The sequence below is a fragment of the Spermophilus citellus genome (assembly GCF_964194105.1).
Source record: "Spermophilus citellus genome assembly, chromosome: 9".
Lineage (NCBI taxonomy): Eukaryota > Metazoa > Chordata > Mammalia > Rodentia > Sciuridae > Spermophilus > Spermophilus citellus.
In genome coordinates, this window is record NC_138191.1 from 94,172,708 (window position 1) to 94,188,126 (window position 15,419).

Consider the following 15,419-nt stretch of genomic DNA (forward strand, 5'->3'; position numbering starts at 1 on the left):
TCTCATTCAAAGACAATAATATTAGATACTGAGGTAAGATTTAGGAGAGCCAGACATGGATCTTACTCTGAAAGGTCTAACATTCCCAAAATAGAAAATGTCTGCACAGATGTTGTCCATGATGTCCCTGGTAGGATCCGGGTGCCTTTGCACACTGTTTTGTTTCCTAACTAGAATGCTCTTTCCTACCTTTTTTCCTGGGGACTTCCCATTTATTATTGGAGACTCAGTTTCAGGTCACCTCCTTTGTCTTCCCTGGTGCCTCTCCACATTCCTGCTGAGCCTGTATGACATGCTGTGTGCACCTCTAATGTAAAGCTTGTCATGTTACATTGTGGGTGCCAGTTTCATTGCCTGCCTATCTTGGAAGAGTGCATGCTCCCTGAGGAAGGGGCTATGTTTCAAGTCTCTGTATAGATGCAACACACAGCACAGGGGCTGGAACATAATAAGCCCTCAATGGATACATATGACATGAGCGACTGGATGAGTGGATAAATCTGAAATGAATTTAAGAAGGGCAAAACATCATACATAGAAGGACAAGCACATGCCATAGGCTCGAGGAATGAGAGTTATTACTGCAGGGGATTAGGAGGGTTCCTGGCTGAGCAAGATGTGGAAGCTAAGCCTTGGAGCCTAGGTATGACACAGATGTGTGTGTGGTATGGTTATGCGTATAGATAGGGAAACACGGGACGAGAGGGAGGAGGGCAGGGTGGGCAGGTGCAAACCTAGAGAGCTCCTCAAGTTATTTGCAGGGCAGGTTACCAGAAGTCCACATGTGGGAGGGAGGTCAGACTGAATGCCTGGATGGTCTTTGGAATTCTTTAATTCTTTATTGGCAACTTTTATCTTACAATGTAAGCAGGAGGACTCAGAACAGGAATAAGTAACACTGCGGTCTGTCTGTCTGTCTCCCATACCCACTCCGCCATTCCTTTTTTAGTACTAGGGATTGAACCCAGAGGCTCTCTACCACTGATCTTTATCCTATTCCTTTTAATTGAGAAGGCTCACCTTGAACCTGTGATCCTCCTGCCTCAGCATCCTGAGTCACTGGGATTACCTGCTTTAATTTTTTATAGTATTTTAATATGCAGACTGTTTTTCAAGACAATAAATGTTTTCAACAAGAAACATACCAAAGTTTGCCTTTTTTCTATCCTGTCCTGCTCTGCTTCTGGCTCTCCTGCCTTCACCACCTCCAGAACAGCCTGCCAGGCTCTAGGACTCCCTGTGGAAGCACTCCTCCATGGCCTAATCTCCCATGATAAATCTCCTTTTGGGCCTTGGCTGCTCAGCAGGTATCACTGAAAGAAAGAGGTCAATACAGCATAACCTGGAATCCCTCTTGGGAACTGGAGGTAAACTTATGGGCCATGCAACCTTGACTTGCTCTTTAAGCCACCTGTAGACCTTTCCCCTAAACCTTCATATATAAGACTCTCCTGGACCTCAGATACCTGCTGAAATCCTCAGCAGCCTCTTCTACCTGTGGCCCATTTCTCCCTGTTCTCCTTCCCTGTCCCTACTGGTCAGGGGATCATCTCTGTTGTTGGACTAGGGAGCTAGGAGTCTGGGGAAAGGAGGCCTTGATTCTATACAATTGCATTTCCTTCCTGTATTGTCATCCTGAGTAGGAAAGAAAAGGCCTGGATTTGGTTCTGGTTCTGCCAGTACATTCTCTGGCCCTCCGTTCAGTCATAAGTAAAGTCAAGAATTGAACTATGTAACACTGAATGCTCCTTCTGGCTCCAACTGTTCTTTGATTGTGCTGATACAATCTTCTTGAAGACATGGGGCAATTTTGAGGCTCAGTGAACAAGTATTTGCACAATGCTTTGAGTTGCTAAAATGAATGCGATAATACAACTGTGGGATGAGCAGAATTCGAGTGTATTTGTATTTCCAAGCATCTATATTATGTCTGCATGGTTAAGGTCAGAGAAAGTGAAGACATATCCCTTCACTGACTGTTGCTTTCTGAATGAATGAAGCACTTGCAGAGCAATCCTTTTAAACATGTCATAAAATTAACTATGGGAAGAGATAATGTTACAAATATCTTTAAGCACTTCACGCGTCCACACCCACAGCTACACTTTGCAAGGCAATATTAGGTATCATCAGGCATTAAAAATGTTTTGATTTTAAAACACTTAATGAGGATTCCCAGATAAATTAAAACATCTCCATCTGCTGTCTTGCATAGTAGGTGATATTTTACCATTGCGGAATCATCTGTAAATCTAATTCCACCAGGAAGGCTTCTAATCACAGTTTAATTTTAGAGCAATATTCCACTTGGCAATCAATAAGGCACTGTCGTCAAACTTTGATTTAATAGGAGACGTGGATAACATTTTCCACATTATGCAGTGAGAAATACTTTCAGGAAAGGGAGAGATGAAAAGAAAGTCTTTGTCCCTCACTTCCCGCTGCCACATACCATAGTTGCTCACAAAAGCTTATAAATCAATGCCCCCATGGTGTGTGAATATAAATCTCATCAATTTTACATCATTAGCACCATGAAAAAGCTACTGCTCTTGGAACAGTTTTCCTCTACCAGCTAAATATGTCCTCTGGATAAAACAAAAATAAGCAGATCCTGATTATTTTGCTAACAAAACACTTCCTCCTTCACCAGCTTTGTTTGTGTCAAAGTTTGTTAGAATTATACACTCATCTTATTGTCACTTGAGGGACTAGGGTGATACCTACCCTCTAAGAGTGATGTCTAGTAGGCAACCCAGTGTATGTGTTGTAGGGGACAGACAAGGCAGGGCACCGAAGAAAGCAGGAAACAGTTTTATTTGGCTGCAGCCAAGTTCAGAGGGCACAGCTTTCACTGTAATCAATTAATTTCCTGAACCCCAAGTTCAGGTAGTTTCAGAACTTTATACCCAGCATGTAAGGAAAAGGGCTCAGAAGTTCAGTCTGCAGAAGTTCACATAAAAGCAGCTTTTTCTTTCACTGTTCTGGGCAAGTTAACCCTTTAACACCTGAGAAGGGGAGAGTTTCCCCCCTTTCTTTCCTCCCCCTGCCAGCTGTTACCATGGCGCCCAATCGGTAACTTTTCTTTTCTTAGAAATGTAGACATCTCTGTGAAGCCCCAGCTCAAGGCCAGAGGGCCTTGTTGAAGGATTTGTCTTTTTTAAAATCACATTTTGCATTTGCAAACATACTTCTACAAACTACTATACTGGATAAATGTTTGTGAAAAACTAGTAAAGGGGCATTCTGCACCTGGAGTGCTGATTTCTTCCAGGCCACTGGCCAAGTAAAATAGAGCAACAGGGAAAGAGTAAGTTTACCTACATTGAACTCTTTTGTAGAGACTTTTTTGCTGATAGTCCTAAAATCGATTATGGTGAAGATTTCTGGAGAAGCTTAGTTAAGATTTTCTGTGGAGAAAGGGGTGCCACTACATATGAAGTCAAGCAAAGAGTTCTAAGAATAGTGGGTGAGGTGAAAAACATTCAGGACCTGGACAGTTAAGGCAAAGGCAGGCACTTCTGCTACAGCAGATGGCCTATGTGGTCCGAAGCCCACTAAGATTGCAATGTATGGGGGAATAGACATTTGGGAAGGTCTGTGGTCTAAATCTAAGGAGTTGACCATCAAGAGAGGCAGAACCCCTACACCCAGAAGCTGGCTTTAAGGAAGGAGCTCCTAATAGCTTAAAGGATATGGGGAGATGAAACAGGACCCTACAGAATCTTTCCTGTCTCCTCTGGTGGTTCCCAGTGTTTTCATAACTAACTTCCTTAGGGTTACATTTCTCCCTCCCTTCTAGAATTCAGTAATGGGAAAGATTTTGTTCCCCAGAAAACTGCATTTAAAGCATTAATTTTCCTACTTCGACTATTTAAACTATAATTTTGCAAACTTGAGCTAAGAAATATAACCAACAATAAGGAGATATAATTCCAGATACGCTTGTTTTTATTTGCATGCACAAAGAAATATGTAGCCTTATTAGGAATCATTATAAATTTCTGTTCATCCTTTTGAGTTTCTGAAATTTGCTTGGGGCTTCTTTTTATTGCCTTTAATAAGCCCTGTTGATTGAGAACTTTGGGGTAGGAGCCTTTGATGTGATGTACACTTCTCATTTGCTCAAGGAATAAACTCAGGTCCAGAGAGGGAGAGTCAGTGCTTTGTGTCTACACCGTAGTGAGCATTCAAGCTTCTTGATATCCAATATAATTAAAAGCCCCTTCATAGGGGCTTTACCATGCTACAAGCCTCCAAAAGCATCTCTAAGCTTTTATATGGTACTATTTAATAAAGATTGCTCTAAAAGATTTAATCTAGGAAAATAACCATAAAGATTACCATCACCTAACAGGATGGTGAACATTGTTGTTGAGGCTCAAGTAATAAAGTCAGGAAGGTCAATTTCAAAAGAATTTCAAATTATTGATTGTCAATCCCAGTTTACTTTAGTTCCACAGCTATGGTTACTAGCATGACAGATATCAGGAAGACAGAGTCTGCTGGGACAGACAGACAAGGAGTCAAGTAGACATATCAGAGCAAGATGACCCAGAAAAGCAGGAAACCCAGGGGTTCCTGTGTGAGGAATCCATCAAGAGTTTCAGCCTCCCTGAAGTTCTGTGGAAACACAAGAGAGGGAGGAAGTTATCCGCTGGGGAGAGAAGGCTCACCTTGTTTAGGGATCTATCATAGAGGTGGTACCATTTTAAGTGGCCATTGAAAGAGAATGAGGACTTGGGTAGGTAGATAAAAGAAATTTGCAAGGATCAACCTGTACACAACCCTACCTCGATCCCAAATGGTGACTTTAGATAAAGAAAAAAAATTATCTACTCCTCAACAGTATATCACCAACATCCAGGAAAGTGCCGTAGCCATGCAAAGCTACATCTATGAATATTAATGGTACCCCCATGATCATTCAGGTACATCCTCTGCCACACCATGCAGAAGCCAAGGTTTGCAAGTGTTAACCACCAAACTGAAGGTCTGACTGGGCTGCATTGCAAAGACAGCTCAGCAGAAGCACAGCCACTGAATTAGACAGGGCGACATCATCCCCACTGATGCTCATTCAGCACATGCACATTCCTGCTTCTCTCTCTGATCACAACATTGAGACCATGGAGGAGGACCTCCATCGCCCAAGGATAGACAGGTCTTTTTCCTTCTGTCTGGACCACACAGCTTTTCCAAAGCCCTCTGGGCCTGCTCACACCTAGCTGAAGAACCTCTCTTACCAATCAACAAATTGAAGGGAAATTTCCCTGAAATGTGATCTTTGTTTTGTTTCTGATAGGCCCTTCAGCATCATCATGCTGTTCATGAAATTTCCTACATCGCAAAGGACATCACAGACCACCGGGCCTTTGGATACGTTTGTGGGAAGGAAGGGAATCACAGATTTGTGGCCATAAAAACAGCCCAGGCGGTAAGTATTCCTGTCCCAGCCCAGTGTCCTTCTTGGCAGCTCTGGGGGACCATAGCATCCACCCTGTTGCTTTTCTAAAATCTACTCTGTTGTGTGACCAAGTGATGAGTCACCACCAGAAGCTGATCCTCAGATGCCCACCTAGAAGAATAGCCTTGGAGCAAGAACTCTCACTCATACCCATTCAGTAATTTTATTTTATTTTTTTCCTAATGGGTATTTCCTAATGACTAATTATTTTCCTTTCTGATTAAGCTAGGTAGAGGCATGCATATAAGTAAGCTTGCTTGTGTTCATAGCCTATTTTATAAAGAAAATAAGAGAAAACAAGTAACTGTTTTGCATAAGGTCTGCCCTAATTTTATTATATTCGAATTCACTAATAAATAAAAGCAGTGCCTTTTATGCTTATGATTATTATGAATTTGCAAATATAATGAGCTGAAGAAATGAACTTTAGCCTATATGCAATTTGCTAAACCAATATAAACAAGGTAGAATTAATTAAAAATGGAATGCTTTCAGTTTAATAGAAAAATGAAGCGCTGCGGGTCGTAGCCACAAAAACAAAAATTGGTGGCTTGCAGCTCAGTATGGATCCCTTGTTAACGTGCTTACCACTTTCACTCCAGGCTGAACCTGTTATTCTGGACTTGAGAGATCTCTTTCAACTCATTTACGAATTGAAGCAAAGAGAAGAATTGGAAAAGAAGGCACAAAAAGATAAGCAGTGTGAGCAAGCCGTGTACCAGGTACACCTATGAGTTTGTCCTGATGCTGGAGAAGATTGGGGCTTAAAATAAACAGAAGTGAAAACTGACAGCCAGGTCTTCTGCTGCTGCCAAGCAGAAATAAACAAAGATGAAAGGTTCCTGCGTAAATTACAGTCACCCAATGCCAGCCGTTAGAAATGATCCCTTATTCTCTGAAACTCAAGATGTGTTAGAGAAAGTGAAATATTTAATCCAGAGGAGGATTTCAGGGGAAGAGGACTAAAGACCCACAGTTGCTTTTACTATTTGTTGTTAAAGAAGTGGGTGGGGTGGGGTGGGGAGGGGGCTTTGGAGTTCTGCCGTTTTCTCTGTGTTTTCTACATTAATGATCCACCAGTGTATCCTACCCAGAGCTGGTTTCTCTGCTGTCCTATAATTTCTGAATACAATCTCACGTCTTTTTCTTTATGCCCTCTGCTTTTTGCCCTCCTTCCCCTCACTGTGATAGACAATTTTGGAAGAGGATGTTGAAGATCCTGTGTACCAGGTAAATTCTGCTACGAGTCGGAGTTTTAGGTTCTACAGGGGCTTTGCCTGTGGTGCAGCCACTTTGTCAGAAACTTGAACGCACTGACTGCTGAACCTGGAGAGGGATCAAGATTATTTCTGAGGGCAAGGGCTGCCAGCCCCTCCAGGAGGAAATTTCCATAAATCCTAGCAGAAGTTTGGCCAGCCCCAGGAACATGGGATTTGGAGATATGCTCCTCCCTCTTCCCCCTGCCTCAGCCCCCTCCACAATCTGTAAGAGTTTGATCCCAAAGCTGAATGTTTTTAAGAATCTGTTGAATATTCTAAGTGCTTTAGAGAGAAAATGAATAATGAGGTAGTTTTCTGAGTCGAGAATTAGAGAGGGGGACTGATGTTTGGGTGACATTTGAGCACCAACCTAGAGAATGGTTTGTGAATTGTAGCAATTATGAAGAGAAGTGTTTCTGACCCCCCAGTGGGGCAGCCTGGGCCTCTGATCACCTTGCTCATGTCACAGGGGCTGTCGTGAGGACAGTGAGAGAGATGCCAGAGACGTCTCTGCCTGGAGCTTCCTCTGCACCCTCTTCATGGTCTGCAGCCCAGGGGTGGGTAGAGATGACCTCTCTTGGGTTCATGTCTGAGCTCTATGCAAACAGCGATGCAGTAAAAAAGGGAATAGGTAGCTTCTTCCTCCATTAAGTTTATTCCTAAATAGAGAAAGAAGATTAAAAAAAAACTGACTTTTGAAACATAAAGAAACTCCAATTTGCATTTCTAACTGGGATACAGAGGTGTTATGTAGGTGCATATTGCATATGCTTGGTATATTAATGCATATTTTCACACAGAAAGCTGGTTCCTCTATGATAAAGTAAAATAATACTGATAACTTGAGTCAGAAAAAGTTCCTAGTATATATATGACAGGCAAAAGTTAAAGGGGCACTTAATCACATGCCCTTGCTTTTAACTGCTGAGGAGAGGAGTTGTTTATAATGTGAGCTTTAGCCTCTGTTTATGAAGAAGAGGATTCTCTTTGAAATGTCCTGGTCCTTTAGAATCTAAAACATGTGCATGAAAAAAAATTAATGTTCAGTGTTTAAAACTGAGAATGTAGAACATGGTGATATCTATAAGACAAGGGAGTCTGGGGCTTCTGAGCTCTTCAGAGTTTGACCAAAGACCTTGGGTGACCAGTGAGCAATGGAAGGAGACTCAACCATAACAAGATTTGCAAAGTCAGGGTCTTAGGCATTCCCATTAGATAGCAGTGCCAGTGTATTCAGCTAATACTGAGTCCAACGCCATTGAACAAAGAGGTTGCATCTTCAGGGGCCCAGAGCTATCATTGCTGAAGGACTGATCAACAGATCTGCACGGTTTTCCTTTTAAAAGTCCAGAATGCACAAGACCATTTTATTTCAGTAACCCAAAATGTTTCTTCAAGGTGTTTTCTCTTGTGCCTGTTTCTTGAATGCTTACTGTGATTTGTATGTTGAATTCCAAATGCTTTTTTTTTCCTCTTTCTTTTTCACCTCTGACCTTTCCTCTCTGGCGGCTCCTGTAATAGTACATTGTGTTTGAGGCTGGACACGAGCCAATCCGTGATCCCGAAACAGAAGAAAACATTTACCAGGTATCAGATTGTTTGCCTCTTACCATTGCACCACTAGGAAATGCATGAAGCACTGAGGGGTCTCAGTGAGAGCCTAGGGGTCTCTTGGTCATTCCAGACCTGTTGAAATACCTTTGAATGAATTGGCTTCTAGTTCCCCAGCAATTTACCAGCAGTTTTCATGCCTTGTTTTTGAAATGTTGAACGGACAGTTGGGTACAGTGTTTTAATATTGAACAGTCATAACCATTTTTTAATTGAAGCAAAATGCAACATTTCATTGTATTAAAGTGGGTAGATTGTCTTCATCATATAGTAAGAGGGTTCTTCGCTTCTCAAAAGAAAGCCCTTATCAAATATCTTTTTTTAAAAAAATCTATTTTTATTTGACTTGGGAGGCAGGCTACTAGAGATTTAACTAAGGGGAACTTGACCACTGAGCCACATCCCCAGCCCTATTTTGTATTTTTATCTAGAGACAGTGTCTCTCTGAGTTGCTTAGGGACTCACTAAGTTGCTGAGGCTGGCTTTGAACTCGAGATCCCCCTGCCTCAGCCTCCCGAGCTGCTGGGATTACAGGTTTGCACAGCCTCGCCCAGCTCCTCATCAGATATCTTTAAAAAGCTAACTCCAGTACTAACAATAAGCAGTAGGTTCAAAATTACTATCTGAAAACAACACATGGAGTACTAACCAAATAAAAGAAGGTCCAGCTAACAGTTTTATCCCCCCTGAAGGAAGGGAAAATTAATATTCTCAAATATTTGCTCTGTGGAGAATGCCAAACACTTTTTTTTTTTGTATGGGCATCCCAATTTATTTATTTATTTATTTATTTATTTTTTATTGGTTGTTCACAACATTACAAAGCTCTTGACAAATCATATTTCATACATTAGAATCAAGTGGGTTATGAACTCCCATTTTTACCCCAAATACAGATTGCAGAATCACATCGGTTACACATCACATTTTTACATACTGCCATATTAGTGACTTGGGCATCCCAATTTATTCTAGAAGTTCTTCTGTGTCAGATACAGCAACTTCATTGCATCCCCCCCCCCCCCGCCTTGGACCCTTTTTGAGTTACAGAAACCATACTTGTATCTTACACTTAGGAATGGGTATGCAATCCAAACAAGAATAACATTCTCTTTTGTTCCCATTATCAGGATGCTAACTAGCCACCCTCTTGTGTTTGGAACTTTCCAGGTATAATTTAAGTACTGGCTGCTATCTCCATACCTGCAGGCATGCATTTTACAGTCCACAAATGGTCCAAATAAAATCTCTTTGTAAGGTTTATGGTGAGGGGAAAAACCTCTCTCTCTCTCTCTCTCTCTCTCTCTCTCTCTCTCTCTCTCTCTCTCTCTCTCTCTGGATATATTGCTCACAGAACTATCCAAAGAAAACCTCAGCATGCATCATGGGTGTAATGATCCAATTAGGCCAAACACTTTTTTAAACTCATTGAATTCTCAAGAATATGCCACAGAGCAGGTATTTTAATCTCATTTTCAGAGGGAGAAACTGAGGCTCAGAAAAGTTGAGCCACTTCCTCCCAGTTATTCAACTACTCACAGCTGAGACCTGAAGCCAGGCATGCGCAGAGACAGAGCTCAGGCTTCTCCCACGCTTTCCCTCAAAGCTGCTATTTGAGTAATTGCAACACCCGCACAGCAGCACGTCAAATAAATACGGCGGTCTGCAATTTTTCACTAATTAGAATTTTAGTCCTAATTTAAAACATAAATACTATGGGAGAGGGAAAAATTTAATGTATTTAATCACTGATTTTAATTTCCTTAACTTACTTAGTTGTGTGGTCTGCTATTCTGCCTTCGGCGTGTATTACTTGCATAATAAAAGTAAAACATATTTTCAATTTCAATCAAATGCGTAGAATCCTAAATGACCAAATATAATGTTATTTCTACCAACCGCTCTGTTTAAACAAGCCTTGTGGAATAATAATCTGTTTCTTTCCACTGGATTCATCTGGATTCTGTTCAAGTGTGAGGTTATGCTTTGAGGTTTTGTTTAAAGTCATAATTTATAAAGTTTCTCTCTTTAAAAAGAAAAGCTGCAATTGTCCCCAGTGTCATATTTTAAAGTACTGTGCAACCTTGCAGTGTCTGAATGTGAGGCCAAAGGAGTCATTAGCTAGTCATCCCAGGAAGAGAGAGCACCTTTAAAATAAATGAGGCTTTGCAGTAGGTTTCTTTCTTTCTTTCTTTTTTATTTTGGTACCAGGTATTGAACCCAGAGGCACTTAATCACTGAGCCTCATCCCCAGCCCAGTTTTATTTTTTATTTTGAGACAGTTCTCACTAAGTTGCCTCAAGCCTCACCAAGGTGCTGAAGCTGGCTTTGAACTCACTATCCTTCTGCATCAGCCTCCCACACCACCGGGATTACAGGCATGAGCCACCTTGTTTGGTTTGCAGTAGGTTTCTGAATCCAGTCTTGGCTCTGTTTGGGGAGTCTCCGAGAGCCTGGCCAGGCAAGTGCTAGGAGAGAAGATTATCCTAGTGTGCTGGAAAAATCTGGATTAGGGTGGTGCAGAGCTGCAGTGCAGTCCTGGCTCTTTCACTATCTTTGATATGTGACAGTGGGGGAGATATTTGCCCTCTCAGAGACTAAGTTTCCCCATTAACAAAGCAGGGGAATGATTTCTCCCAGACTCACATGGACGCATGAAAATAAAGCAAGCCATTCTAACCCCAAGTGTAGAATGTTAAGGAAGAGGCCCCAACCTGGTCACAGAACGTGGGTCTGGTTGTGTGGCTTCAGGGTCTTGGTACACATGTCAGCTCAGCCACTGACTCAACTTGCCAAGTTCCTTTCCCTCTCTGGATCTCAGTTTACTCATCTGGAAAATGAGCATGTAAGGCTCAATCTCTAGGGGAAAGCCCCTTTTTCCCTTTGCAACTAACACCTCACCATAGTACACTTATGTTGGGGGAAGCATCTTAGTTTACTTAACAGGACAGCAGGACTCTTAGAAATGGGGTACTCATGTCTATGGACAGTGAGCTGGCTCTCTGAATGGGGTTTATATGCAGCATCTTATTAGCTTTCATAACACCCCCTGTGGCTTAAATGGGGACATTTCCTGACCTTACAAAGGAAGTGAAGTTGACAGAGATAAGGGACCTGCTAGGTCACAGAGTTAGTGAGAGGTTGAATCCCTAGAGGCAGATCTCTCTGACCTCTGTAAATAAATAAATGCTGGGGCTCTTTTCAGCTCAGAATTCCCTGATTCTGAGTTCCATACTTGGATTCTGTGCATGCTTCAAGTCACTATCTAAAAATCACACTTGTCTTAGCAGCTCTGGCCTCTGATCTCCCATCTGTCCATCATTAACAGAAAAGCACCATTTAAGGGAATGAATATTTTATCCCCATCTATTGGAAAGGCCCCTGGTCATTTTCTTCTCTTGCACTGCCAGTCTGCCTGAACCCAACGCACTTAACAAGAGATAAGCTGGGCTCTTAAGTCGCAGCTATTAGGAGCCTCATTCTTTTTTTTTTTAAGCATTTGCAAGGGCGCACGGCCATTCCTCCCGAGTCCTTTGCAGTGTTTGTTCTACTTCAAGCATGGCTGGCAGTGATCTTAGGTTTTATTTCCTTCCCAGTCTTCTGAAATAAGGCAAATAGGCCTGGGACCTCATCCCCTTTACCTGTTTTGTGACCTTGAGTGAAGTACATAAAATAGGGACAATGGCTATAAAATAGGGACAATGCATTCTCTGCTTTCAGAAATGATGTAGAGATGAGCCCTGGGTCCACAGTAGCCCCCATGTAAGTGATGCTTCCTTCATTTCCCAGGGTTGTCAATACCAGATGCTGTTGATGATGTCTTATGATGATGTATTAAGTGCAGTAGAACTTATATGCTCACCTTCTCTTGTCAGAAAGCCTAGCAGAACACAGCTCCTTCTCTTGACTTTGCTATTTGTATGCAACAGGAGAAAGGGTGAGGTTCTGGGGTAAATGTGACCTCTTTCCAAAGATCAGGAGTCTTCTCTTCCCAACCATATTAGTAATTATAATTGTCTTTTGCTTCTATGCCTCAGAAAAATTAACCAGTTGTTTTTACAGTGATCCAGAGCTCGTGATAAACAGAGCGGTTGATAGAAATAACATTACATTTGGTCATTTAAGATTCTATACATTTAATTGAAATTAAAAATGTTTTTTTATTATACATAGCACCCTTTATACCTCTTAATTTCAGCTCTTCCACTGACTCCATGAGATAGGAAGAATAGCTACCATGACTGTCATTTTCAACCTAAGAAAAACCATTCCACCAAGATCAGGATCTCCAATTCTAAGTACCTGTTCTTGAGTACTAGCAAACTGCCTACATAAGCAAGATCTTCCTACTTATAATTTGAGATCAATGAATTTTTCAAGTTCATTTATTCAGAAATCATTGTTAATCACGACACATGTGTCAAGTTTCATCATTTTAAAATGGTCAGGCTCTGGTCTTATGTCACCCAATACATGTTGAACTGCCTCTCCATGCTTATTAATGAACACATTGCAGAAGTAAATGTATCCTCCATGTACAATACTTAATATGTAGTTTTTAGAGTAATTTAACATCAATGAACTCATTCATTCAGAATAGTATTTATGGGCACCTAGCATGTGCCAGGCCCCTGAGGAAGAAATTGTGACCACAGCATGGTTTCTATCCTAAAGGGGTTTATTGATAAAGCTTAGATGCTCTTGAGAACCAGATAAGGAAACACAGAGGTTCAGAGAGAGAAGTGATCTGAGTCGAATAGCCTGTAACACAGACAGGATTAGAAACCAGATCAGTTTGTCCCTTCTGCCACATTTTGGTACCACAGTGGTCTGTATAGATAGAATGGACCTCACACATAGAGATGAGAGCCAGGACCACAGACCTTGGCACCCGCAATCCATCCTGAATAATTAGATGGTTCTTTGTTTAGCCGATATTTGCAGATAGGAATACAAGGAAAATAAAGTATCCACCCTGCCCTGAGCAGCTAACAGAGTTGTGGGATCACAGAACCAGGAACAGTTGCAGTGTAATATAGTAACTTCCCTGAAAAAGATTAAGCATATTTTACATTCACTCTACATTGGTAGACTGATAACTGTTCCATCTCCCCAAACAAGAGAAGGACCTTTGCTAAATCAAATCAAGGCTCACATCCGTCTTGTTCACTGTCCTTCTCCCAGGAAAGGCACAGCACATGATACATAACAGATTCTTGGTAGCTCTTATTTTTTTAATGAGAGGATGCACCTGAGCTTACAAAAGTACAGAACAAGGGCAAACCAGGCCTAGGAAGGGCAGGAAAGTCTTCTGAGATGTCCCAGCTGAGATAAATCTTAAAGGACAAACAGGCAGATTGATATCTCACCCATGGGAGAGCCAAGTAGGAAAGCTTTTTCAATTATGCACAGTTTGGGTTTATCCATCGCATGGCTTCTTCTCCATTTGCAGGGATAATTGAGAGGCAAGCCGCGGTTCAACTGTGCTAAGTACCCGTAGTGAGCAGTGAATTACGGGGAACAGAATACTGTTCATTTTGCTCAGTAAAGGGTGAGCTAGTGAAAACAAAAGTGAGGGCTGGTAATTTATTGGCCCTCATTTGCAAGGACTCCATAGACATTCTGAGAGGATTCCTTTTCAATGGAGCCCAGTTATTGGGAGCAAAAAAAAAAAATTACATTCTTCATTGGTTCCCTGCAAACTGAGGTTAGCAAAAGTGACTCTGGAAGGGTATCTTCCTCACAGCCGCTCTCACTCAACAGTTCTGTTTTCTGCAAGAATGCACATGAACCTCTGGGAACTTAGGATGTGATATCAAAGAAGATGCCCCTGAAGAAGCCCCTCTGCACACGCGCACACACACACACACACACACACACACACACACACACACACTGTATACTGCAGTAAGCAAAAGTAAACTCCCCAGGCTCCAGCTCCTGGCTTCCTCTGACAGTGACCACTGTACTCTCTCTCAGCCTCGTTTTCCTCTTCTGCATCACCAGGACAGTTGGAGTCCTGATAGACCAGCGCTTTCCTTGAAAATGTGTGTAAAACACAAATGCTAAGAACAGTGCCCAGCACACAAAAAGTGCCCAGGCTATGTTAGTGCATACTATTGAGGTCTTGCCAGACATGATAACTCATGCCTGCAATCCCAGAAGCTCAGGAGGCTGAGACAGGAGAATTGCGAGTTCAAAGCCAACCTCAGCAGCTTAATGAAAAACCCTGTCTCAAAATAAATAAGGGCTGTGGATGTGGCTCAGATATAAGTGCCCCTGGGTTCAATCCCTGGTACCAGGGGAAAAAAAGAAAGAAAAAAAAGGGAGGGAGGGAGGAAGGGAGGAAGGGAGGAAGGGAGGAAGGAAGGAAGGAAGGAAGGAAGGAAGGAAGGTAGGAAGGTAGGAAGGAAGGGAGGGAGGGAGGGAGGGAGGAAGGGAGGAAGGAAGGAAGGGAGAGAGGGAGGAAGGGAGGGAGGGAGGGAGGGAGGAAGGGAGGAAGGAAAGGTCTTAGTCAGCAAGGGCTGGGTTTGAGTTTGAACCCCACCAGGCTTTGAAGCTTTAGGCAAAATCCCTAACATCTCTAAGCCTCACTTTCTATAATTTTAAAGAGAGATAAGACCAATTTCTTGGGCCTATTATAAGAATTTTAAGTTAAACGAGAATGAAAATGACCGAGGAACTGGAAAGTATAAGCTCATGTTCGCTTACATGAGTATGGTTAACAGGTCTGTGCCTCACAAATACCTTTCCTTTCTTCACTCTCCCCCATGTTCCTCTGGTATATTGACACAGCTGATGCTTACAGAGTGCCTATTGGGAATGAGACTACAAGGCTGTTCTTGATGAGCCCCAGTCTGGTTAAAAAAGACACACAATCAAACCATTAGAAATCCACTGCTGCTTGGTCCCTGAAGGGGAGGCGTGGGCTAAGCTCTGGCAGTTGCTGGGGAAGAAACAGCTAAGGGTTGCTTCCAACCTGGAATGTATCCATTCAAAGTCCTTGATTGGAAAAGTATTGGATGCATTATTGTTAATGTCATAAAATATGCTCATACATACAGAATGTATGAGTGCAAAAG

The 15,419-nt window shown here is 42.1% G+C and overlaps 1 protein-coding gene across 1 annotated transcript in view; it reads left to right on the forward strand.

Annotated features, from left to right (window-relative positions):
- Positions 1–15,419, forward strand: part of DAB1 (DAB adaptor protein 1) — a gene marked incomplete at its 5' end in the record, with an annotated part of 275,913 nt that overhangs the window by 198,687 nt on the left and 61,807 nt on the right. The window contains 4 exon segments of the mRNA XM_081306683.1: positions 5,306–5,437; positions 6,070–6,189; positions 6,659–6,697; positions 8,248–8,313. Of these exon segments, the coding sequence (XP_081162809.1) occupies positions 5,306–5,437; positions 6,070–6,189; positions 6,659–6,697; positions 8,248–8,313 (357 nt within the window).